Genomic DNA, 26,058 nt, shown 5'->3' with positions numbered 1-26,058 from the left:
TTGTCATGGCCAAATCTGTTTGGTCTACTCCAGCTTCTTGTTAGCCCATTTTTTAAAAAGCTGCTAAATTTTATACCACCTGTCCTATGAGGAGGAGTTCTTATTTTCACTACATGCAGCCCAGCCCTAACTTGTTAGTAGTAGCAGTGGCTATCGACAGATAGCACATTCCATGTTGTTTGTCAAGGAGGGTAAACATTGGATACTTTAGGACAAAAGGTTTTTTCTTCATCTTTTCTGAGTATTGTGTCCTGTTATCAGTTTCACCTACAAGAAAAGATGGCCACCTTTATTCAAGTGCTATCAGAAGATCAGCATAAACTGGTGAATGATATTTTAACTGGTGGACAGAACATAATGAAACATGCTCTTAGAGCAGAGGTCCACAATCTGTGGGGTGTGCTTCCCTAAGAGGGTGCAGAGGAACATTTGGGGGGGGGGGGGGACACAGCCCAGGCACAGGCGTGGGAACTAGAGTTTCGGGGGTGTAGGTTTTACGTGGGGGTCTCAGCTGCTGGCCCCATGCCCGGGGTTCTGTCTGTGGCCCCAGCCTCAAACCCCTTACCCCTGTCTGGGTCCCCCCTCCCAGAGACACAGCCCTGCTCCCGGTCCCAACTCGGGGGTGAGTCTGGATGGGGTAAGGGGGTTGGCTTTCAGCACCCCCACTATTAAAGTTGCAGCGCCACTGACCCGGCACCCCAGCTGTAGGCCCCCTTACCCCTGTTCGAATCCCCCACTCCTGGAGCCATGGCCCTACTCTCACCTCTGGGGGGGGGCCCGCACACAGTGGTAAGGGGGGACGCGAGGTAAAAAGTTTGGGGACCACTGACTTTAGAATATCATTTGATGCTTCATACTCCTTGACCGAAGCGACAGCATCTGTTACTAGCTGAAGAAAAGTGAGCTGTAGCTCACGAAAGCTTATGCTCAAATAAATTGGTTAGTCTCTACGGTGCCACAAGTACTCCTTTTCTTATGGCGGGTTAAGATCATCTACTCTTCCCAGTGAAACAGGTTCAGAATAGAGGACTTTCCCTTTAAAGGGGAGAATCTATTTAGCAATCAAACAGATGAACCACTGGAGAAGCTAAAAGAATACATGGTCTACTGCCTAGTTTAAGTTAATTCCTTAATTCTGCTGAGAGAAGAACATCTGCCCCTACATTGAGATACCATAGCTGATCTTCTCTTCCGTCATCATCTTCTTACTATTACACTTTCAGTAGCAACAAAGAGGCAACTATCACAGTTTTTCAGCTTTGTCTGAGTGTCTTTGCTCCAGACACTGGGCAAACCAGTTTGAGGTGTACCATAAATTAGATTTCTGTATTGTTTTTAGCTAGACTTGCCTGTATAATGTAGGGATCGGCAACCTTTGGCATGCGGCCCGTCATGGAAATCCGCTAGCAGGCCAGGACTGTTTGTTTACCTGCAGCGTCCGCAGGTTTGGCCGATCGCAGCTCCCACTGGCTGCGGTTTGTTGTTCTAGGCCAATGGGGGCTACGGGAAGCGGTGGTCAGCACATTCCTTGGCCCACACCGCTTCCTGCAGCCCCCATTTAAAGGTTTAAGACTTCTGGAAAAGCTCACTTTGACACTTTCTTCAGAACAGTTTTTTTTATTTGATCAGAAAGGAATTTTTTTTAACAAAATTAAGCTTCTAAATTGACTGCAGGAACTGTCTCCCTCTGAGGAGCAAATTTTAGAAAGTGTATATTTTGGTATTTGATGCGGGAGGGAGAGGAAGAATGAAAAAATTGTATTTGAGCCTCTTGGAAACCTTGTGAAACTATCATTATTGTAATTAAACCATAATTTTCTTTTAGAACCATGTTTAATCTTACCTCTAATCTATGTTGTGATCTTTATATCTGAGTTTTAGAAAGGTATATGGATACAGAGGGACATTTCTGAATGTTGGTTTCTAAAATATTCATCTGTTCCTGCTACTCATCACTTGAAGTAAAAAAAAAAAATAAACAAAAAAACTAATTGCAGTAATTGGTTGTGATGTTATAAATCACTCTTTTTGTTTCTGAATAAGCAGAAGGAGTAGGTAAACTCTTTGCAAACTTATTCTTCCAAATATCTGTAGTAATCAATTTCTCAACCCTTTCTTCTCCTGTGAAGCTTTCCTCTTCTTCTGCCTGGTTTCTAGTACCTTCATGCTATTCCCCCTCCCTCCATCTGCACCCTCATAGTAAAATATAAAGAATTAATAAGGTGTATGCCAGTTGCTCTGATCACTTCCCTTATATGTACATCCTTTTCTCCATCCCTTTATCTTGTCTTTTAGGCCTCGAACTAGCAACCACTTACACGAATGCTTGCTTTTATGCATATGAGTAGTTCCATTACAATCAGATCAAGTATCATAGAATCATAGAATATCAGGGTTGGAAGGGACCTCAGGAGGTCATCTAGTCCAACCCCCTACTCAAAGCAGGACCAGTCCCCAACTAAATCATCCCAGCTAGGGATTTGTCAAACCTGACCTTAAACCTCAAAAGAAGGAGATTCCACCACCTCCTTAGGTAACGCATTCCAGTGCTTCACCACCCTCCTAGTGAAAAAGTTTTTCCTAATATCCAACCTAAACCTCCCCCACTGCAACTTGAGACCATTACTCCTCATTCTGTCACCTGCTACCACTGAGAACAGTCTAGATCCATCCTCTTTGGAATCCCCTTTCAGGCAGTTGAAAGCAGCTATCAGATCCCTCCTCATTCTTCTCTTCTGCAGACTAAATAATCCCAGTTCCCTCAGTCTCTCATAAGTGATGTGTTCCATTCCCCTAATCATTTTTGTTGCCCTCCGCTGGACGCTTTCTAATTTTTCCACATCCTTCTTGTAGTGTGGGGCCCGAAACTGGACACAGTACTCCGGATGAGGCCTCACCAATGTCGAATAGAGGGGAATGATCACGTCCCTCGATCTGCTGGTAATGCCCCTACTTTTACAGCACAAAATGCCATTGGCCTTCTTGGCAACAAGTGCAAACTGTTGACTCTTATCCGGCTTCTCGTCCACTGTAACCCCTAGGACCTTTTCTGCAGAACTGCTGCCTAACCATTCAGTCCCTATTTTGTAGCAGTGCATGGGATTCTTCCATCCTAAGTGCAGGACTCTGCACTTGTCCTTGTTGAACCTCATCAGATTTTTTTTGACCCAATCCTCTAATTTGTCTAGGTCCCCCTGTATCCTATCCCTACCCTCCAGTGTATCTACCTCTCCTCCCAGTTTAGTGTCCTCTGCAAACTCGCTGACAGTCCATGCCATCCTCCAGAACATTAATGAAGATATTGAACAAAACCGGCCCCAGGACCAACCCTTGAGGCACTCCGCTTGGTACCGGCTGCCAACTAGACATGGAGCCATTGATCACTACCCATTGAGCCCGACGATCTAGCCAGCTTTCTATCCACCAACTCCTTTAGCACTCTCAGATGCAGCACATCCGGCCCCATGGACTTGTGCTCGACCAGCTTTTCTAAATAGTCCCGAACCTCTTTTTTCTCCATGTATCTGTGTAAACATTTGTGAAATCAGGACTTAAGGGGGGGCAAACCCATTAGGGAGGTGATTGTTCCTATATGATTGGAAAGAGCTGAGCATTCTTTGGGAATTTGTGGTCTCAATAGTTTTAATATGCAGAAAATGCAGCAATATATAAACAGAATTGTATCTAAAGGAATGTCTTTCTCCAACTTTCCATGCACAATTGGCAGCTCTTTCAAACCTTTGAGAAAAGGCAAACTAAGACATACTCCCCTTTCCCCCTGAACAATGTATTGAGTTGTCTGTCTTAATACACAAAATGTGGATATGTATAAAAATTATATCATTCTAAAACAGAGGCAATGACTTTTCACTTTTTAAATAAATTAGTTGGTAATTTAACTTTAACAATCTTTAACAATCTAGACTCAGGATATGTGATGGTATTTCAGTAATGGAAAACTGTACCCCACAATTTTTTTTAAATAATACTTTGATTGTGTTGGTAAAGAAGATCAGATTATATCCTATTAAGATTGAACTGTGTCACTGCCATTTCATTTTCTGGTGTAACCTAGTTACTGATTCTCTGTATTATGTCAGTTTCTGCCTGAAGGGAGAGGGATTGGATGGCAACTTTCCAGCTGTAATAGATTACACACCCTATCTGAAGTTCACCCAAAGGTACTTTTTCATCCTGAAAACCTTTTCTTATTTTTCAGCTTCACTTGGTAGTTGGATATTTTGCCTTTTACTTATCTTTTTGAAGTTTATTTGGCTTCCAATATGTTGTGACATTCTGTACTTGGTGATCAGCATGGGATGATGAGCTTTTTATTGCTGTAATACTGTGTGACTTATGAGCTGTGAGCAGTCATGCTGAAATTTTCATCTATACTCAGGTGTTTAATACTTGTGCTAAATTTAAAGAGAAATTACTTTTATCACTGAAGCTTAGACTTTAATTAGAGCCAATATCAGACGGTAGAGCAGCTGTAATCAATGCTTTTTTTCTGTAGGAAGACATGCCAATTACATTTTTCCTTCGTGTGTGTACCTTTTTCTTCATAGTCTGTGTTTTTAATGGCACTGTTCATATAAAGGTGATTAAAAATCACATCTGCACCTATATCTTGTTGACTTCGGTTGCATTTTGTAAAGTCTGTCTATATGTGGTATTAGTTATTTAGCCCTTCAGGAATATCCTGTGGTTACTTGTATGATACCTGGGTTTCTTCAACCAATTTTTAACTATATGGCTTAGCATAATGGTCCTTTTTGACAAAGATCATTGAGTTAATACCTGTATCTGACTGAGAACAGTGAGGCCATCAGTAGCCCCACTCAGCACCTCAAAAGAGCATGGAAATACTGCTATAGATTTTGTTGCTAGACTTAACTGTTTTGAAAAATGGGCGGGAATTAAGATGTCCTCCCATGAAATATTTGATGTACTGTCTCTAAGACACATGGCTGAAAAATAAAATTTCTAATTGTTCTCTAGAGATGAAGATCTCATTAAAGATTTTTTTAATTGCCTAATTGCAAAGTTCAATTTAAGTTAAACGACACAACTATTTTTGACCCAAATCAGTAATAGAATGTGCACACTTGAGAAATACTCACACAAATCTTAAAGAAAACCCTATGTCTGTTCAGGGTCACCACTGTACTGATATAGTCTAATAAGCTTTAATGGGCACCCATGTTTGTCAGAGCAGGGCAGATTCCCTGACTTGTCTTAAAATCAAAACAAATTACACCCCATAGGTACTAGGGCAGTGATTCAAACACTTTTATGTTGATCCTTGATAATGACGCCTAAAAGATCCATAGGTAATGAGTGTTTATAATAGCATGCCTTCAAGAAATATACCAAAAGTGAACTGTTTTAAATTGCATATATGAAGAGAATCATGTAAATACGATGATTTATAGTATTTACAATGCTAAATACTTCTAGAAGAAACCTGAAAAATAAGTGAATTATGGAGAACTCTTACCACTGAAAACTAGCTAAAAGTTCTTGATGATACAGGAGAAAACTTAGTGATAAAGAAAAAGGTAAAGGGATAAGCTAAAATTCTTACCTTTCTGAGTTAATGGCCGCCTCCCCAATTTAGCATAGCAAGATCTTCCTTTTTGTGCTGTCCTACACAGCTGATGACTTCGCAGACACTTTTGGTGGTTGTGAAATAACTTTGTGTTTGCTGAGCATTTAATGACTATCTTGTAAATGCTATTTGTAATATTTAACCTATAGCTTTCTATTACTGATTGATCTATTTATTTATTAAAGAAGGCTTTGCATTTCATGTTTTAAGAGTAGTAGTGCTTCAGTTTCAAGGCAGGTTTTGTATCAGTTAACTGTTTTCATTTGGTTTATAAATTTGGTCCTTCAGTTCTGATAGCATCAGCAGTGATGAAGAAGAGCTAAGGACTCTGGGAAGTAGCGGCAGTGAAAGCAGTACTCCAGAAAATATTGGACCTCCTTTCATCATGGATGAAAACAGTTGGTACAACAAATGCAAAAGGGTAGAACAGAAGTATCGACTCACCTTGGAGCAGAAGGTAAAAAAAATCAGTTTGTGGAGGGATGAGGGTGACGGAACTAATGTGTATTTTTATGTCAAATATTGTCACTGACAAGACATAGGATCCTGTAAACAGGTTTTTTTTCTATTCATATATTTTTGTGAAAACATAACAAATATAGCTATTATTGTGGATAAGGTTAAATATCCTTGAAGTTGGTGGGTTAGATTGCCACACTTTATTTAAGATGGCTGTAAGATACAGTTATACTCCTTTTTATAGTAGCTCCCAACCTAAAACAAGCATATGTGAGTCCACCCAGGAATTTGAACTTATGTAAGTGGAGGGTTTGGGTGGGGAGTGTGGAGAGAGAAGCAGAACCACACAGGAACAGGTATAGAAGACACATGCAGTCTGGACAAGCTGGTTAAAAGAGGCTTGGGGCTGTAAGCAACAAAATTATCTCTTGAGTCTTGGCTCCTCTGTGTTCAAGGAAAACAGAGCTTTGTATATTCCTTGTAAATAAACAAGATTGCATCAAAGGTACCTATTGAAGCACTGGGGATGGGCAGGTGTGGGCCTACCCATTACTAAAGGCCTCCCCCCTCAGCTTAAGGGGAAGAGCTATTGGACCCAGGCATCAATTAATTTTGGGGGATGACAAATGAAAAAATAGGGATGGAAGTGAAGGTCACAAGGATAAAATCAGGGATCCAGAAGGGACCACTGAGCAGAGAACCCCGGACAGCACCCACTTGTCCTTGAAGGTGCCAGGGAAGCAGTGGACACAGCTCAGAGGAACTCTGCCTGGAGATGTGACTTCAGGAGGGTTTGGAAATAGGCCTTTCAGTTGCAGAGCGCTTCCCTGTCCAACTTCCTCCTCCTGGTATCAGAGGTTCCTGATTTCATCACCAGTTTCTCCTTCTAACTGGAGCAACCTGCAAGATCCTGAATTTTTCGCTAGCTGCTCAAGGCAAACAGGGTAACGCTACTTTGTGTTCTTTGGCTTCCATATATTTAAGTACTGATGTGTGCCCTGTCACTATTGAATCTAATAGTTTACATCAAGGTCTCTTAATATCTAGACAGAATAAATAATAATACTTAGCACTTACATAGCCCCTTTTAATTAGAGGATTTCATATTACTTTAAAATAGTCCCTATGAGACCCCAGTGTGGTACAATAAGTAGGAATTTACTATATGCACTTTATTGGTGGATAAACTGAGGCACTGTTAACTCAATTGTCCAAGGTATCACAGTGAATTGATGGCAGATCTGAAAATCTAATGCAGAATTCCTGGTTCCCAGTTTCCATCTCTAGCTAGTAGACTGCATATAAGCTATTGGTTATAACTGGTATAGCTGCATGTCTTGGGACTGGCCTAGCTATCTGAGAGTTGCCGGTTTCACAATCCTTTGTCCTCTTCATCAGATGGCTACATTCTACCAGAACAATTAAAGTGTTGACTAGTCGGGGAGGTTTGTGAGTGTTGGAGATAGTCATTCTTATTTCTTGCAGAAGTAAGTTCCATAGAACTTTCACAAAAGCTGGTCCTAGACTATCAAACAAATCACTTAGAGAGAAATTTAAAACTCTTTGACTTCACTTTGCCTCAGATGCACAACACACACACTCTCTCACAAACATAAACAACAAAAAAATATATAAACTAATCAAGCTATTTCTCCTTCAAACTAGAGAGGGTTAGAGTGTGGAAGGGAAGCGGGGGCAAAATATTTGGAGTTACTCGAATACTATGAAGGCCATAAAAGTACCAGAATTAGGTAGCTTTTCAAAAACAAGACTTAATGCCAAAGGTTTGAAGCGTATTCAGGTGGTTTGCTAGTATAGTGTATGTCCAACCCATTTTACAGCATAATATTTCAGCACTATTTCTGACACAGAATGCTACCCTCAAGAACTGGGCAGTAACACACTGGAAAAAAGAAATGAGACGACAAGTGTGTGAGGGGGGGTGAACGTAAGTGTTCTTGGCTTTAAAAAAAAAAAAAAGGAGAGGGTGTTTGACGTAACAAAACCCAGAAAAGAGAGGAGAGTGAAATAGTGAGACAGACAGATGGAAATAAAATTAAAGCTGATGGGAGAAACAAAGAAAAATTAAGGAGTGAAGGAATGCATAAAGGGAGTGTAACAGGGTTCGCTTACCACTCTGATGCGTCCTCAGCCTGTCTTGGGAATTAACTCTGCAATTGAGTGCGCCTCCTTTGGGTAGTGCATTGCCACTGTGACTCCCGCTCTTGGCTCACGTCTCTCCAAGGACTGTGGCGCCCTCTTCAGTGACACAGCCCTCCAGCCATGCCACACACTGTGCTCCCCCTTTCCAGGGGACACGCAGTCTGCTGTTCAGCCATGTCCTGCCAGTGGCAAACTGCAGTCCACAGTCTAGCCACCTCCCATGTGGCTCCGGCACCCTCTTTACCCTTGTATCAGGGCCTCAGTCTGCAACCCCCGGCAGCCAGCCAGGAGCTGTCTGGCTTCCTTGGCCCCTGTTTGCAGCACTGCTGTGTCCAGGGTGCTGGCAGTTCTCTTGGCCCTTTAGGGACACAGTCCTTCCTCCCTGAGCTCCCAGCAGAGAACTGCCTTGCAGCTCATTTTTTATATGGGCCTACTTGGACCTGATTGGCTACTCCTCCCAGCTCTCCTCTGATTGTCTGCCTTTGGCGCAGCCTTACTAGGGCTGCTTTTAACCCCTTTTTGCCAGTGAGGGGCAGCTGCCCCATTACAGGGAGACCTACTATGTTATAAAAAATTCTGCTTAATGGCTTCGTTTAATAGAAGATTTAATGCAAAAATTGTAAATAAAACCCTAGAAAAGTAAAGTATGGGAAATAACAAAATTTATAGAGGTGCATGGTGTGCAGATAGTCTGGGGAAGGAAAACCATAGGGCTATACCTGCTCCACTAAGCACTCCCTTAGTGGAAAGAGAGGGATAAAGGTGGATGTTCATATTGCAAATGATAGAGTCCCAGCCTAGCAGCTGGGACTCAACATTCTACTCCAGTGCAGTCCCTTGCCCCTGCTTTCAAAAGGAAGTAGAATCATGGGTTGAAACAGGGCAAGCTATATAGAATAAAAAGATGAAGTGAAATTGTTTGGCTATGTCTTTGCTATTTCCCACCATTGCTAACACCAGTCCAACTCTACCACTCCTAGCAATACCACCACCATTAGGATAGCTAGAGCTCCTGTAAGCTCCACAATGTTTAACACCATGATACCTAGCACAGATCAGAGCAGTTCTAAGGATGCATCTACACTGCAGCTCGGAGGTATAATTTCCAGCTCTACACGTTCTAGTTCTGATTGAGTTAGCACGCTAAAAATAGCATTGTGACTGTGGCACGAATGGCAACTCTGGCTAGCTGCCTGGGTGTACTCTTGTCCAAGGTCTGAGATCCTAGGTCTGTACTTGGGTGGCTAGCCTGTGCTGCTGTGGCAATGCTGCTATTTTTAGCAAGTTAGCTTGATCAGAACTAGCGCATATATGTCTACCCAAGTGGGAATTACACATCCCAGCTGCAGTGTAGACGTACCCTAAAGTATCACGTAGCCTGGCATGAGGAATATGTCTACACTTTGAGCTGGAGGTGTAATTTGCAGCTTGAGGAGACATACTTGCACTAGATCTGATTGAGTGAGTGTGCCAAAAACAGAGTGCAGCAGTGGTGAGAAGGACTAGCTGCCCCAAGTGTGTGCCTAGCATCTTGAATGTGTATGTACTCGGGGAGGGGGTGGAGTTGGGGCAGGTACTTTGGGGAAGGGGTTGGAATGGGTGGGCAGGGGTGGTGCCTCATGGAAGGGGTGGAGTGGGGGCGGGATGGGGATGGGGGCAGAAGGGGGTCGAGCACCCACGGGAAAGAGGGGAAGTCAGCGCCTATGACACTAGCTCAATCTTAGCTAGCACAGGTACATCTCCTTGAGCTGGAATTTACAGATATACCCTAACACAGTACTTTCGTTTATACTAGTGGCTCATCTGTACTACAACTGTTAGTTACAATAGTGGGGAATTTTTTTTTTTTTTTTTTGGACCCAAAAAATTGCTCTCCCAGCAACATAGAAGTGCCAGTGTGGACAGTACTTGCTGTGCAACTTATGTTGCTCAGCATTGGGGGCGTTTTTTCCACGCCCCTGAGTGACATAAGTTATACCAACAAAAGTAGTAGTGTAGACATAGCCAATGAGTATCAGGGTTGTCTTCAGAGGAGCTGGAAGTATAATTTCCAGCTTAGGTAGACGTACCTTTGTTAGCTCCAATGGAGGTAGTGCACTAAAAATAGAAGTGTGGCTGTGGCAGCGTGAGTTGAAGGATGGGCTCGCTACCCTGAGTATAATCCTGTCTGAAACCCTAAGTATGTACTCGAGGTTGCTACATGTCTATTTTTAGTGAGCTAACTCAATCAGAGCCAGTGAAGGTGTGTCTGTTTGTTTGATCTGGAAATTACACCGCCAGCTCCACTGTGGACATACCCTCATAGAGAAACTAGGCACAGTGTGCATTCATTCTCTCTGCTTTTTGACTTTTGTAAAATTGTGTGGTGGTGGCGTTCCAAAATGTTTGGTATACCAATTTCTAACTGTAACATTATTTTTACATCTTTAGATCTTTCAGGTTTTTAGCTATTCATCTACATTATATCAAAACTATTGTTTGCTTTTTTAACATAAATATAGAATTATTAGTCTCTCAGTGTTGCTGGGTAGTCTGTTCTGTTTGCTGTCTCAGATTACCTTGGCTACCGTATTTCTTCTTAAATTTTGATAACCAGAACTAGACACCACACTTTTAAATCATGTCTACGGCGTCCGTATCTCCTTTGTTTTGTAATTAATTCCTCTGTTTATACATCCAGTTATGTTTGCATGTAAGCTGCAAAAAAAAAAAAAAAAAAAAGCACAGCACTCCTGCTTTTCTTACATGCTGTTCTTCAGGTATTTCCTTGCTAGCTTCCTCTAGTTCTATTTAATTGAGAAAGTAAACATTATTGTCTACACTTGGAAAGCCTTATTCTATGCACGTTTCTAAGCTCTTCTTTGAGTGATGTCTTTGTGGGTGCTCCACTGTAGGTGTGCAGCACTCCCTATGCCTGGGATTGGATATCTTTATCATCAGTGCCTGTCGAACAGCACATGTGTACCTTTCCATTCTCATGCTGTGAGTGGGACTTGTGTATATATAGTTGTGTGCGGTCCAACTGCATCCCTCTTCCCCCTCCCCCCGCCAGTTCCTTCTCTACCACCTTTTGGTCTGGGACGGCTCTGCTGTGGATTCCTGCTTCTCTTTTTTTCCTCATTAGAATAGTGGCTTACTTGTCAGTTGTAGTGTAGTTTAGTTCTTCTTCTTCTTCTTTCCTCTAGCAAAAGAGTTTTTTTTGTTTTTGCTTTACCTTTATTGTTAGACTAGTTTAGACTAGTCTAACAATAGACTAGTTTTCGTTTCCCTGCTTCCCACCCTTCCTGACCAGGAAGCTTTTTTCCTCACCCTTATGCCTGGGTCTCCCAGGTTTAAGAGGTGTTTTTCTTGTTGGGATGCCTTCCCAGTAGCAGATGGCCACCCACAGTGTTTTTGGTGTCTGGGAGAGGGATGCATCCCACAAAAGTGTTCTCACTGTCATGACTTGACTGCCAGGGGCTGAAAAGACCAGAACATTCAGTTATGACTTCTCCTCATGGAGAAATCACTACGTCCAGCATCTGACCCAGGCCCGGACTCTCCCCCATGTGGAGGTCATCCGCCGATCCTTATGCTCTGCCAGGTCATCTGCCAATCCTTATTTCCCACGTTCCTCTAAGAGGAAGTTGTCTCTTTCTCACTCTGATGAGAAGAAATGGGCTCCTTCCTCACACTTTGAGGCACAGCCTGCCAGAACACCTTCCCATGTAAGGTCAGTCACTTCAACATCATCTGATAGGGGATATAGCTCCAGGGCCCATCTGAGTACCTCCAGGATGGGCATGAAACAATGGTCTTAGGACCCGTAACTGGGCAGATCTACAGCCCTTGGTGCCATCTCTCAGTTCTGGAGACTGAGGCAGACTGACTTTGAGAGCTACGGCACCAACAAAACCACTGGCACCGGTGTCCTTTTTGGCACTGCCAAAGCAGTAGGCACCACTGAAGCCTTCAGTACAGAGCAAATTCTTGGCATCACCGAAACTGCTGGAACTGACCAAGTCTTCAGCTCCACCTGTTGGCTGTTCAAGAGAATGCATCTCTTCCTCGCATCAAGTCATGCGCTGGTACCGATGCTGCTCCTACCTCTTCTCCAGAAATTCAGATACCCTAAAGACCTGCTTGTATCTGACATGACTGAGTCACCTCTGCTCACACACAACTTCCCTCCACTTCCACCCTTCTCTCTGGACTCATAACATTCCTCCCCCTCCCCACCGAGGATGGCACCTCTTCCCCAGTGATGAGGAAGAGTGCTCCATTGTGCTCTCTTATTCGAGACAGGCTTTCTAATGACTTCATCTACACAACCTCATTATTCGCAGTCCATATCTAGACCACAATCCTGGTATGGACCACTGTGGATGCAACCACATGTTCCACTCCCTCCACATGGGTACCCATGTGGGCCATGTACATGGCACAGTTCGGGAAGCCTTCCATGGAGCAAAGCCGGAGACCTACACCTTTCCCTTCTCCATCGGTCTCTCACCCACCAGAGACCGAACCTCCCCCGGTACTGGGTGAGGCGGAAGAACAGGAGGAGGAAGCTCCACCAATACTAAATTTCTCTTCTTCGTCTTCCCCTAATAGCGTCGTCATGCTCCTATCTCCTGCTGCTGATGACTGCAGGCACTTTCAAGAATTATTGCATGGGATTGCTGACTCCCTCCAGATTTCTTTGGAGGAAGTGAAAATCATCCGCATAAATTGCTCGATATCCTGCACCCATCTTCTTCCTCCAATATTGCCCTATCAACGAGGCTTTTCTCAATCCCACGAAAGTGCTCTGGCGGACCGCAGTGTCCATCCTTCCGACCTGCAAACGGGCAGACAAAAATGTGGAATTTCTTTTCTCTCATCCCACCCCAAATTCTATAGTAGTTAATGCAGTGCAAGAGAGAGGATGACCATATGAATCTTGATCTTCCCATCGGGATAGAGACTAGAAATGCTTAGCTTTATGCGGACACAAGACTTATTCGTCTGCCACATTCCAATTTTGAATATCTAATTAGGAGGCTCTTATGCTCAAGTACAACTACCTCAACTACTCCAAAATAGAGGAATTCTGCCATAACCTTCCTGAGACGTAGAAAGAACAATTCCAGGCACTTATATCTGAGGGACACCTCCTGGCCCATATAACCCAACAAGCCTCATTAGACTCTGCGGATATAGCTGCCTGCTCCATTGCAACTGCTGTATTCATGAGGCATGTGTCTTGGCTGCACCTCTCAGGCTTTTCTAAGGAGGTACAAACCACAGTTGAAGACTTACCCTGTGAAGGTCCCAAACTATTTGTGGAACGTATGGATGATTCCCTACACTCCCTTAAAGACTCCTGAGTTAGCGTCTGCTTCCTCTGCATTTACACACCAGCACCAAAGAGACTCCCACTGCTGACCACCGCAGTACACTCCTCTGTGGCACTGTGACTCTCAGTGCCGACAAAAGCCCCGTACAAAACGTAGGCCACTATTCAAGGAGCTACCTCTCATGAAACTCCAGCCAAGCAAGAATTTTGAAGGTGTGGTCAAGGCCCCAAGAAGCCTCCCCCTGTTCCAGTCATACCAACCATCTTAGACATCCCACCAGTTTGGCGACCAATTAGCTCCATTCTTTCCGTCATGGAGACTAATTACCTTGGACAAGTGGGTTCTAGAGATCATCAGGGAAGGATACTCTATCCCTTTCCTATCTATCCTGCTCTGCCACACTCCTTTCCTGTCCTTCAGGGACCCCTCTCATGAACCCATTCTACAAGAAGAAATATCATCATCTTCTGCAGCTGGGAGCCATAGAACCAGTTCCTTCCCAGCATAGAGGAAAGGGTTACTATTCCTATTATTTTCTGATTCAGAAGAAATCCGGTGTCTGGTGGCTGATGCTGGACCTTAGAAACCTATACAAATTGGTCAAACTGTAATGCTTCAAGATGGTTACCCTCTCTACCATTATCCTAGCACTGGAACAGGGGCATTGGTTCTTGGTCCTTGACTGCCAAGATGCGTATTTCCATATCGCAATAAAACCCTGCCATATCGCAATAAAACCGGAGATACCGACCATTGTCAGTATAAGGTACTGTCTCTTGGATTGTCAGTGGCCCCTTATGTATTTTCCAAAGTCCTTGCAGTAGTCAGTGCCTACCTAAGGAAACAGGGCATCATAATCTTTCCATACTTAGACAACTGTCTCCTCAAGCCCCCATCCAAAGCCAAAACCCTTTGCACCATACAGATCCCGATGGACCCCTTCATGAATCTAGGCCTCCGTGTGAACTTGGAGAAGTCTACTTTAATACTGATACAACACCTGGAGTTCATCGGTGCACAACTAGATGCCATACAAGCCAGAGCTTTCTTTCTACCTCCCAGATTCTCATCTACAGTGGATCTTGTATTCAAGGTACAAGCCTGTCCCCAGATCTCTGCCAGAACTTGTCTCCAGCTACTAGGACACATGGCAGTCACCACGTTCATGGTAAAGCACTCATGGTTACACATGCAATGTCTTCAGGTGTGGCTCTGTACAGTATATGTCCCTCACAGTCTCAGCCTCCACAAGCTGTTATCCATTCTGAGGATGGTCAAGGACTCATTATTCTGGTGGACACAGCCCAAGAACATCTGTGTTGGGGGTTCCTTTCTTTCAGCTGGTGCTGACCATGATTCTAACAACCGATGCCTCCTTAATTAGTTGGGGAGCACTGATTCACACTCCGACAGTATAGGGCAGATGGTCTTTAATTGAATCCACCTTACATGTCAACCTCCTACAGCTATGGACGGTTTGCAATACCTGCCGACATTTCCTCCCACTGATTGCACATCGCACCATCAGAGCTATGACTGACCATATCACCTGCTCAGAGGCACTGAAATTATGGAGCTGGTGTATCCAACATGACATCACCATCTCAGCTGCATACTTCTCTGGACACCAGAACACCACTGCAGACTCATTGAGCAGGAGATTCTCCAACGATCACGAGTGGGAACTGGATATGTGAATCCTTTAGCTTATATTAAACCACTGGGGATTCCCCAACATAGATATTTTTGCCACACCACAAGATGCCTGATGCCCTCAATTCTGCTCGAGAGTGGGACTGGGAGACTGATTTTAGGGAGACGCATTCCTCATCACATGGGATGCACTAGTGCCTTCCCTCCCTTCTCCCTTCTGTTTTGAGTACTCCGCAAGGTTCAGAGGGACTGAACCCATATCATCCTTATAGTTCGAACATGGCCAGGACAGATCTGGTATACTTACCACCTCCGCATGATGGTATGCCGACCAATGTCTCTCCATCTAATTCCACTACTCATTTCATAGGATGGGGTTGTATCCTCCATCCCAATCCACAGATTCTCCACCTCAAAACCTGGTTCCTCTGTGGTTCTGGGATTCGGAAATAACCTGCTCAGACAGTTAAACTGATACGCTTGAATAGTAGGCACAACACGACTAGACGTGCTAACCTTCACAAATGGACTAGGGTCCAATGCTGGTGCGCCTCCCATGAGGTTGATGCAATAAGTGCTCCACTGTCTCTTAGCCTGGACTATATTTTACACCTTAAACAATCAGGGTTCTCCACCAGCTCTGTTCACGTGCATTTGGCAACCATCACCACTTTTCACTGCCATCTTCACACACCTACTCACAAAACGTTTCTGGAAGGGTTTCCATAATCTTTATCTTCACGCATGAGATCCGACCTGGCCTCATCCTATGCTTTCTTGCTAGACCGCTGTTTGAACCGATGGCAACGTGTTCCTACGTTCACTTATCAATGAAAATGGCCTTTCTTGTCACTATCACCTCTGCCTGATGGGTCAGTGAAATTGGGGTCCTTATGGCATATCCCCCATACACACTTTTTTATAAAGACAAAGTTTTACGTTCCATCCACTTCCCAAATTTTTGCCTATGATTCCATCATCTTTCCATTTTAATCAACCTACCCACCTTCCTTGCTTCTTTCTGAATCCTCACAGCAACCAACTGGAGGCAGCACTGCACACCTTGGACATCAGGCGAGCATTAGTCTATGTGGACAGAACTAAACATTTTAGAAAATCACCACATTTTGTTCCTTTCAACAGCAAAAAGATCCAAAGTCTCAGCCATCTCTAAACAACACAGGTCCAACTGAATCTCGCAGTGTATACATCTGTCTTAACTACACAATTGGCAACCTCCTACTGCAATTAGAGCACATTCCACCCGCTCGCTTTCCACCTCCAATGTTTTCTCAATAATGTCCTCACCGATGACCTTTGCAAAATGGCAGACACTGGCCCATCACTGTCATGGATTTCCCCTGTGGTGCCACCTGGAACTAGGGTACCACTGAGCCCTCTGACTCACCAGCCTGATCTGCCTCTCACACTGTGCTGCAGTGACAAGCTGCAGACCCACTCCCGGTTCTACACTTCCACCAGCATTCACTCAGGCAGGGACACACCCAGCTGCAGTTACATGCAGGCTGACCAGCCACTGCATAAACCAACAATAGAGAGGCTACAGCCAAAATAACTGCCAGCTTCCCAGCCTAGCACCCCAGAGCTGTACCATCCTGCCCTGGTCAAAACCCTGATCAGTATGAATTTGTCTAGTTTGCCTCCCCCTCAATGTGGAGAGGAAATGCAACAGCTTTTGCCCTTAAGCTAAACTTTCCAAGCACTTCATTCAAACTCACTGGTTTAGATAAAGCAGAAACAAGTTTATTAACTACAAAAGATAGATTTTAAGTGATTATAAGGGATAGCAAACAGATGAAGCAGGTTACCTAGCAAATAAACAAAAATGCGAGCTAAGCTTAATATACTAGATAGATTGGATATGAATTAGCAGTTTGTCCCCCTGACTGATGATACAAGCAGGTTTGCAGATTCTTAAGATACAAGCTGCAGTTGCTTTGCAACTTGGGATCCCCAGGTTTCAATACACAGGCTAGAAATCCCTTTAGCCTGAGTTCAGCACTTCCCCCAGTTCAGTCTTTGTAACTTAGTGTTTCCAGAAGTTTTCTTGGGTGGGGGGTGAAAAACAACCAGTAATGTCACTCCCTGCCTCACATAGCTTTAGCATATGGTGGAAATCCTTTGTTCCAAACTCCGTTCCCAGACCAGCCTGTGGAAAAACACAGGCCCCCAAAATGGAGTCCAGAGTCATGTTGCCCCTGCAGACTCATAGCAGCCATTGCTTACAGGCTGGCCGAAACATCCACAGGAAGGCTCACCAGGTGGGGAATAAGCTTCTCCTATGCCTGTTGTTTCCCTAATGGCCCATTACCCTGAATGGGTCCTTCACAACCAGCTATTTAGACTAGAAGCATTTTGCCTAGTGGGCGTCACCCAGGTGCGACTACATGTGAAATAGATACATAGTCAATATTCATAATGTCAGATACAAAAATGATGGATGCATACAGATAGGATAATCATATCCAGCAAATCATAACTTTTCCAATGACTCCTTAATGCCCTGTCTTGTACAAAATGCCTCATAATTATTGCATAATCATATCTTAACATCACTATGAAGAATATGGGATGCAGTGTCTCAATCACTACGCCATTTCTCGTGATGCCACAGCAGACACTCTCCTGGGACTTACTGTTCTATTATCTTCAGTAAATGCTCCTCCGAAGCACCAGCCTTCCAATTAGGGGGCACCGCTTTCGGGTCATCTATAGTGGAGCACCCATACCGGACATCAGTCGAAGAGAAGTTTGCTCACCCTGTGCAGTAACTGAGGTTCTTCGAGATGTGTCCCCCTATGGGTGCTCCACTACCCAGCCTCCTCTCTGGTTCGGAGCTGCCACATGAGCTCTGCGGCAGAGAACAAACTGTGGGGGCGCTTGGACTGCACAGTGCTAGATATATGTCCTGCTTATGGCGTGAGAGGGGGAAGGTGCGCATGTGTGGTCTGATGCGCATTGCTGATGAAGATCTCTGATTCCAGGCACAGGGGGCGCTACTGCACCTACAGTAGAGCACTCATAGGGACACAGATCTCAAAGAACTTCAGTTACTTCACAGGGTGAGTAACCTTCTCTTCTTGTGTTTTCCTGCCCTATACCTTTTATTTGTATATTGAGTGTTCATTACAAGTGATAAATATTACCTTCTGTATTGCTGGTTCCATGCTTAATTTAGTACTATGAAGCTTTTCTTTCATTTCAACTTTTTTTGTAGAAGTTGAATTGCAAATATTTTATGTCTGATCCCATCGACTTACTGTGTAGCTTGACTCTGATTCTTTTATATACCTTCAGTGTCTCTGGCAACTGTTACTTAAGTAATAGAGTTGTAATCAATTTCTGGTGAGGGTGGTTTTTTTGTTTTTCTTTTTCAGCATTCATCCATCAGTCACAGTTTCTTGATCATTTATCTAATTTATCTCTTCCTCCATTTGCTGCTTCCACTTCATGGAACATGGATCGATTGTTCAAACAAGCCATAATAACTCATAAGATGCTCTTATATTGTGTCAGGGACCACTATGCTCCAATTAAGTTACGTTCATGTCCGCTCACTGTAATTTAATAAAGTAAAAAATAAACAAGAAAACTCTGTCCTATGCAGCAAAATATGAACATATTAATTTGTAACTTTTGTTCTTCTTTGAGTAGTGTCCCTACGAGTGCTCCACTTTAGGTATGTTTGCACCCCCTGTACCTTTGATTGGAGATTTATCATAGCAATATCCATAGGACCCATACATGCATGTTACTCAGTCTCATGCTCTGTGCCATTATTATATAGCACTGTGTGGACAAACTGCCCCCAATTCCTTCTCAACCACCTCAGCCTGAGACTGAGCCTTTGCAGTTGTCTGCATGGAGGTTTACCTCAACTGTGTCCCCTTAACTCTTTTAGTAGTTGGTTTATTATAGTTGTTCTTAATAGTAATCCGTAGTTTAGTTCAGCTGTAGTAGTTGAATTTTTTTTTTAAAATATATGGATAGTTTCTCTCTCCTGGGAGCTTTACTTTACTGGGAGGATATAATATACCCAGTTCTCCCAGTTACCATTGCTGGGAGGCAATCCTGGTGAGTGACAGACACTACTGGTGCATCAATTGTCTCGGGGAATCTCATAATTCCCAAAAGTGCAACTTCTATCTGGCATTAAAATCTAGAGCCAGAAAACCAGGGAGATCACACTTCGACTTCTTATTGCTGCTTCTCGCCTCTGACCCAGGCCAGAGGTCCCCACCCCACACTCACTTCACTGGTCTCCGAGTAAGTCTTCTGCCTCCACTGTCTCTGAGCTCCACTCCTCCAGGGCATCTAAGAGGAAGACTCAAGATTGCTCCCATAAGATTCCTAAAGACCATCTCCCAAGTTCTCCAGGAAGGGATTCAACCTTGAAGAAGTCTCCAGTAACTCCAGCCACTTTGGCACCCATTGCTCTCTGACCTAGTACCTATGAGGCTGCTGGTTTCTTTGGTACTGAGGGCACTGTTAGACCTAATGACTTGTGACAGAGATAGACAGCCATCATCACCCTCCCTCTCTAGGAGACCAGAACTGCAGGAAGAAACCTTTGATAAACAGAAAGCTAGCACTGATGAAGACGTCTCTCCATTGGCCAACATTATTTCTTCATCCCCAGATGAAATAATTATGCCACCTCCTCCATCCCTGATTTTAAACAGTGTCAGGCACTGGTCAAGAGAACTGTGGACTTTTTGCAGATACCTCTTAAGGAGGTTAAAGAACAACACTGTAAGTTGCTTGACATCCTCCATACATCTGCCTGCATTGCCTTGCCTGTTAATAAGGCCTTACTGGACCCTGCAAAGGTTACCTGGCACACCCTGGCCACAATTCCACCTACATGCAAAAGAGCAGATAAGAAATATTATGTTCTGTCTAAAAGGTCTCAGAATTTTTACTTCTCGTCCCTCTTCTAACTTTTTGGTGGTCAATGCAGAAGGCAGCACCACGCTAAATCTACGCCCTATGACAAGGATCATAAGTGCCTTGACCAGTTTGTTAGAAAATTGTGTTCATGAGCTACTTTACAATTCAGAATTGCCAACTACCAGGCATTAATGGCGCAATACAGTCTTACAAATTATACCAAGTTGAACTCTTTTATTCAGCACCTACCTGCTGAAATTATTGTGGAAGGCCATCTGCTCACCAGAATGTATTTGTAGGCCTCCCTTGACACTGCTGATACTGCCACCTGTTCGATCACTACAGAAGTAGTTATGAGATGGACCTCCTGGCTCCAGCTCTCAGGATTTCCAAAGGAGGTCCAAATTATGATTGAAGACCTACCCTTTGATTGTATTTAACTGTTCACTGACAGCATGAATGAATCTCTGCGCCTGTTAAAGGACTCCAGGATACTTTTGTATTCTCTCGGGATCTATACACCTGCCAACAAGAGAGAGTTTAATAAGTCCCAGATGGTGCAAAGATCCCATCCCGCCCAATTCTTGAGCTCCCAGAGATCATACAAACCTCAACATAAGAGACAGATTCCAGTCAAGAAAACCACTTGCTTCTCAACCTTTGAACTCACAGCCTTCCATCTACAAGCACAAATTTTGGGAGGTTGGTCAAGGTCCTGAGTTACCATTCCCATTCTTACCAGCTGCATCAATTCATCTGCTTTCCTCCCTTCAATGACCGCCTTTACCACTTCCAGCAGGTATGGACAAGTAAGTTTTGGAGATCATCTCTACAGGGCATTCCATCCACTTTACTTGTCTTCCACCTGTCAGCCTTCTTCCCCATCCATCTTCAACCACTCCTCTCACGAGAACCTGCCATGACAAGAAATAGACACTCTCATATACTTTTGGGAGCTATATAACCCGTTCCCATGCAGCACAGAGGGAAGGGGTTTTACTCCAAGTATTTCCTAGTTCAAAAAAAAATGGTTGAAGACCCATCCTAGATTTAAGGCTGTTAAAGACCTTTGTGAAGGCGCACAAATTAAAAATAGTGACACTTGCAGCAATAATTCTATCACTGGACCTAGCGGATTGGTTCTCAGCCCTCAACCTTCAGGATACACATTTTCATATAGCGATCCACCCATCTCACAAATGATTTCTATGTTTTACTGTCAGTCTGGACCATTTTCAATACAGGGTGCTCCCTTTCAGCCTATCATCTGCCTTAAAGGTCTTTTTGAAGGTCATGTCAGTAGTAGTGGCACACCTCCACAGAAAAGGAATTTTAGCGTTTCCTTAACTAGAAAATTGGCTTCTGAAAGGTGGCTCCCTGGATGTAACTTCACAGGCGACTTGTGAGGCCATAGACCTCTTCCTCAAATTGGGTCTACAATTGAACTTTCAAAAATCCTACTTGGATTAATTCTAAACAATTAGAATTAATAGGAGTTTATCTCAATTCAGTAGCAGCAAGAGCCCACCTCTCAATGCACAGATTCATGGCCCTATCCAACACAGTCAGCACAATCCAGATTATCCCTCAAACCCTGGCCAAGAACTGTCTTCAGCTGTTGGGACGCATGTCAGCTGGTACTTTCATTATAGACCATGCAAGACTCGGAATGCAGTGCCTTCAAAGGTGGCTCATGACTGTTTATTTACCCAACAAAGTCTAACTACATTACTTTCCCCACCCACCTGTGTCAAGGAATCTTAGTTGGTGGAAAAACCTTCACATGTGTGCAGGAGTCACTATCGCCCGCCCTTCCCCAATTATCACAACGGATGCATCCCTGCTGGGTTGGGAAGCACATGTGGACATTCACATGGCCCAGGCCAGGTGGACACCTCAAGAAACCACTCTGCACATCAGCCTCCTGGAACTCAGGGCAGTCACATATGCCTGTCTCCAGTTTCTACCACTAATCAGGGCAAACACATAAAGGGACACATGAGGGACAACATGTCATGCATGTGCTATATCAACTGCTAGGGCAGGGCAAGATTCTGCTCCCTTGGCACAGAGGCTGTCAAGCTTTGGAATTGGTGCATATGCAATCAGGTCATCATCACAGCAGCTTACCTTCCAGGAGTTCAGAATGGGACCGCAGAGAAACCTTAGCAGGCACTTCTTTCAAGACCATGAGTGGGAAATAGATCCCATCATACTGCACCACATATTCCAGCAGTGATGCACCTCTCAAATAGATCTGTTCACCATGGCAATAAACAAGAAAAACACCTAGTTCTGCTTCAGAGGTGATCACTGATCCTTGGGGGTTGCCTTTCACCTTTGATTGTCGGCTCTATTGTGTTCCCCACCCCCACCCCAAACTCCTCTAATATCCAAAGTTCTACTCAAATGAAAAAGGCCAGAGTTATTCTAACAGTTCTGACTGGGCCCAGACAAACATAGTTCCCTTGCTTGATACAGATGGCCATTTACTCATTGATCACTCTCCAGGCCTCTGCTCTCATAGGAAGGTGGGAAGATCCTTCACTCCAATCTCAGATTTATTTGTCTCAAAGCGTGGTTGCTCAGTGGTTAACGGGATTAGAAACAACCTGCTCAGAGGAAGTAAAAAGAGTGCTATTACACAGCAGAAAATGATCTACGCACTACTCTTACTTACAAAAATGGACAAGATTTGCCTGCTGGTGTGACCTCAAACACATTCCACCAACAACCGTATCTGTGCCAGATATACTGAACTGCACCTTAGAACTAAAAACTTGGAGTTCTTGCTTAGCTCCATTAGAATCCACCTACCAACCATCATGGCTTTCTATTCTCCAGTAGATGGTTATTCCGTAATTGTCTACCCAACAACAATGAGGTTCCTCAGGGGGCACAAAAATCTCTTTCCACTAGTCCTCCTCTAGTTTGGGACCTCAGTCTGGTTCTTAAATGCCTTCCAAGATCACCATTTGAACTGATGGCTTCCTGCTCTCTCCGCCATTTTTTTCAGATAGGCATTATATTCACTTGACAAGTTGGGGAAGTAAAGGCCTTTATGGCATACCCACCTTTCACAGTATTTTTCAAGGACAAGGTCAACAGTATGATCACATCCCAAGCTTTTACAAAAAATATCTTCTGAGTTCCATATTAACCAATCCATTCATCTTCTGGTCCTCCACCCTAAACCTCACCTAAGCAAAGAAGAGGTGCAGTTATACATTTGATGTTAGGAGAGCCCTGGCCTTCTATCTTGATAGGTCTAAACCTTTCAGAAAGACTCCCAAATTATTTGTCTTGATTGCAGACAGATCAAAAGGGTCTGGTCTCTAAACAAAGACTTTCCAACTGGCTGACTGCGTAATATTCAAGCACCCTCAAACACACACACTCATTCTAAGCCTCTACAGCCTTTCACAATAATGTTCCCATCATTGAAATATGTAGAGCCATGACTTAGACCTCTATAAATGTTTGCTGAGAATTATGCAATAACTCATGACCTAAGCTGCGCAGCTGCCTATTTAGTACTGTGCAGGCGCTCAGGAAACCAAACTGGGGACCTCCTGCAGATGGGGGAGGGGCGTCCCTCCCCCAGCACCCAACCTGCCGTGGCTGGGGCATCCCTCCCTTGGCTCCATCTCTGCTGCGGTCCGGACCTGCTGGGGTGGACTGGCCCAGCCCCAACCAGGCCCACGCTACCAGAATGGCCCAGGGCAGCCCTCCCCTGGCCCAGACCTGCTGGGGCTGGGGGAGGAGCGCCTATCCTGCAGCCCCAGCCCCAGAGCTCTGGGGCGGGGAGAGGCGCCTCCCTACACAGCCCAGGTTCTACTGCAGGGAGAGAGAGCTGGGGGGAGTTCTCTCCCCCCGCTGTAGCCCCGGAGTACTCTCCTGTACCCTGGTCCCCTCTCAGAGCCTGCACCCGCAGCCAGAGTGCTCACCCCCTGCACCCAACCTTCTGCCCCAGTCCTGAGCCCCCTCCCACACTCCGAACCCCAACCATGGCCCAGCCCCCTCCTCAACCCCACCACATGAATTTGTTGTGTGTCACACATCACCTCCATAGTGGTGCACATAACTAAATTCATTCCGCACATGGGTGGGAAAAATTAGAGGGACACTGCTCAGGACTCTGCTTCCGATGCTGTGTTTGGCTTAGCTATATTTTCTTTGATATTGGACTCAATGATGTTGAAGCCCCCTCCTCCTCAGAGGAAACCTCTCGTTAGTCATCTAGACTTGAGTACCCATAGGGACGCTACTTGAAGAAAAAGAAATGGTTACTCACTCTGTGCAGGTTACTCACTCTGTGCAGTAACTGGTTCTTTGAGATTTGTCTTCCTTTGGATGATTCATTAACTACCTTCCTTCCCCTCTGCTTTGGAGTTCTCTGCTGTGGAGCTTTGCAGTACAGAAGGAACTGAGGTTGGTTCACCCGTGCGGTGCTATATAACAGCACGGAGCACAAAATTGAGTAATACGCATGCATGGGCTTAATGGACACTGCTATGTGAAATCTCCGATCAAAGGTGTAGGGGATGCCAGCGCACCTGGAGTGGAGCACCCATAGGGGGACTCATGTCAAAGAACCACAGTTACTGCATACAGTGAGTAACCATTTCTTATTCACTAAAGGTTTTTGTTTGTTTCTGCATTTTCAGGGTTATCTTGAAGAGCTAGTACGCCTCAGAGAAACCCAGCTGGCTGAATCTGTCTCACAAAACAAACTACTGCTACAGAGGATTGAAGATATGGATCTAGCCCATAAAATGGAGAAGGAACAGCTGGAGTACATAATTGTAGAGCTGCAGGACCAGCTGTAAGTTAGACTGTGATGGAGAAACTTGGCTAGAGTAGTAACATAATCTCTCTGGATTCCTGTATTTTCCTGTACGATTTATATGAATTTCTGGTCCCATGAAAACAAGTAAGACTTAATCTTGAAGAAATTGAAGTAGTTCTCCTTTTTATAAATGTAGAACAATTTTTCATCAGCTGACAAATTTTATATTCAAAGACAGCTGCCCTGCAATAGTATATAGAATACTAAAATTGCAAAAAATTTAAAAAAGCAACTACTTAAAGATCTAAGACAGCTTAATTGAAAATAGTTATTCCTATTTAATCATGCATTTTTTTAATTAAAATTGCTATACTGCATTTTATCACTAGTATGTTTAAGTTCTGTAATGCAAAACATTTTGTGGGAGGCAAAACATTATTTTGGCTGTAGTAAGATTTTCATTTATTGGGGAAAAACGGTATTTCTACTTCACAAATACACCTTCAGAGACTCCTGCTTTACTATTCTATTCTGTTTGTATGGTGGGCTGAAACACTAGAAGCAATTCTGCTAGAGCTGAGGGCTTCATTATTTGACACACCCTGGGCTTCTCACCCATACTTTTATGTCTGGTAAAAGGGCTGGAGTAACATAAAGGGGCTTTAATTCATCTATCTTAAGTACTTATGTGGCTCCCATTACTATAGCATCTGAAAGCCTCACCGTTTTTAATGTATTTATCCTCACATCATCCCTGTGAAGTACAGAAGTACTATCATCCCCATTTTAGAGATGTGGAAATGAGACACAGAGAGTAAATGACTTACTAAGGTCACATGGGAAGTCTCTTGTGGAGCAAAAACTGAACCTGGGTCTCCAAATTCCAGTCTAGGGTCCTAAACACTGAACCATCCTTCTCTGGGTCTGGTAACCTGCCTCCAGCGATGGGATAATTCCCCCAGGGAAAGGAAATAAGGACAACAGCCTCAAGATCTCTTCTGAAGACATTTTGTGAGCTCTGATGTAGGGGTATGCTGGGATATAGCTGGGTGATGGGCAGGGCAACAGCACATAGCACTATAGAGATTCTGGGCAGTGTCCCCAGCTCAGTCAGAGTGTCCACTCTGGCCCCTGGAGTAGCCTAGAATCTGGGA

The 26,058-nt window shown here is 44.1% G+C and overlaps 1 protein-coding gene across 5 annotated transcripts in view; it reads left to right on the top strand.

Annotated features, from left to right (window-relative positions):
- Positions 1-26,058, top strand: part of RUNDC3B (RUN domain containing 3B) — a 147,258-nt gene that overhangs the window by 74,601 nt on the left and 46,599 nt on the right. For all 5 annotated transcript variants that reach the window (XR_012157565.1, XR_012157564.2, XR_012157566.2 and 2 more), the window contains exons 6-8: positions 4,101-4,181; positions 5,900-6,068; positions 24,783-24,940. Coding sequence is in view for 2 of the 5 variants with exons in the window: in XM_073334081.2 (XP_073190182.1) it covers positions 4,101-4,181; positions 5,900-6,068; positions 24,783-24,940 (408 nt within the window). In the remaining 3 variants the exon portion in view is untranslated. The remainder of the gene's footprint in view (positions 1-4,100; positions 4,182-5,899; positions 6,069-24,782; positions 24,941-26,058) is intronic.

Source organism: Lepidochelys kempii, chromosome 2 (genome assembly GCF_965140285.1).
Source record: "Lepidochelys kempii isolate rLepKem1 chromosome 2, rLepKem1.hap1, whole genome shotgun sequence".
NCBI classification, from domain to species: Eukaryota; Metazoa; Chordata; order Testudines; family Cheloniidae; genus Lepidochelys; species Lepidochelys kempii.
This window is presented reverse-complemented; position numbering and strand designations above follow the sequence as displayed.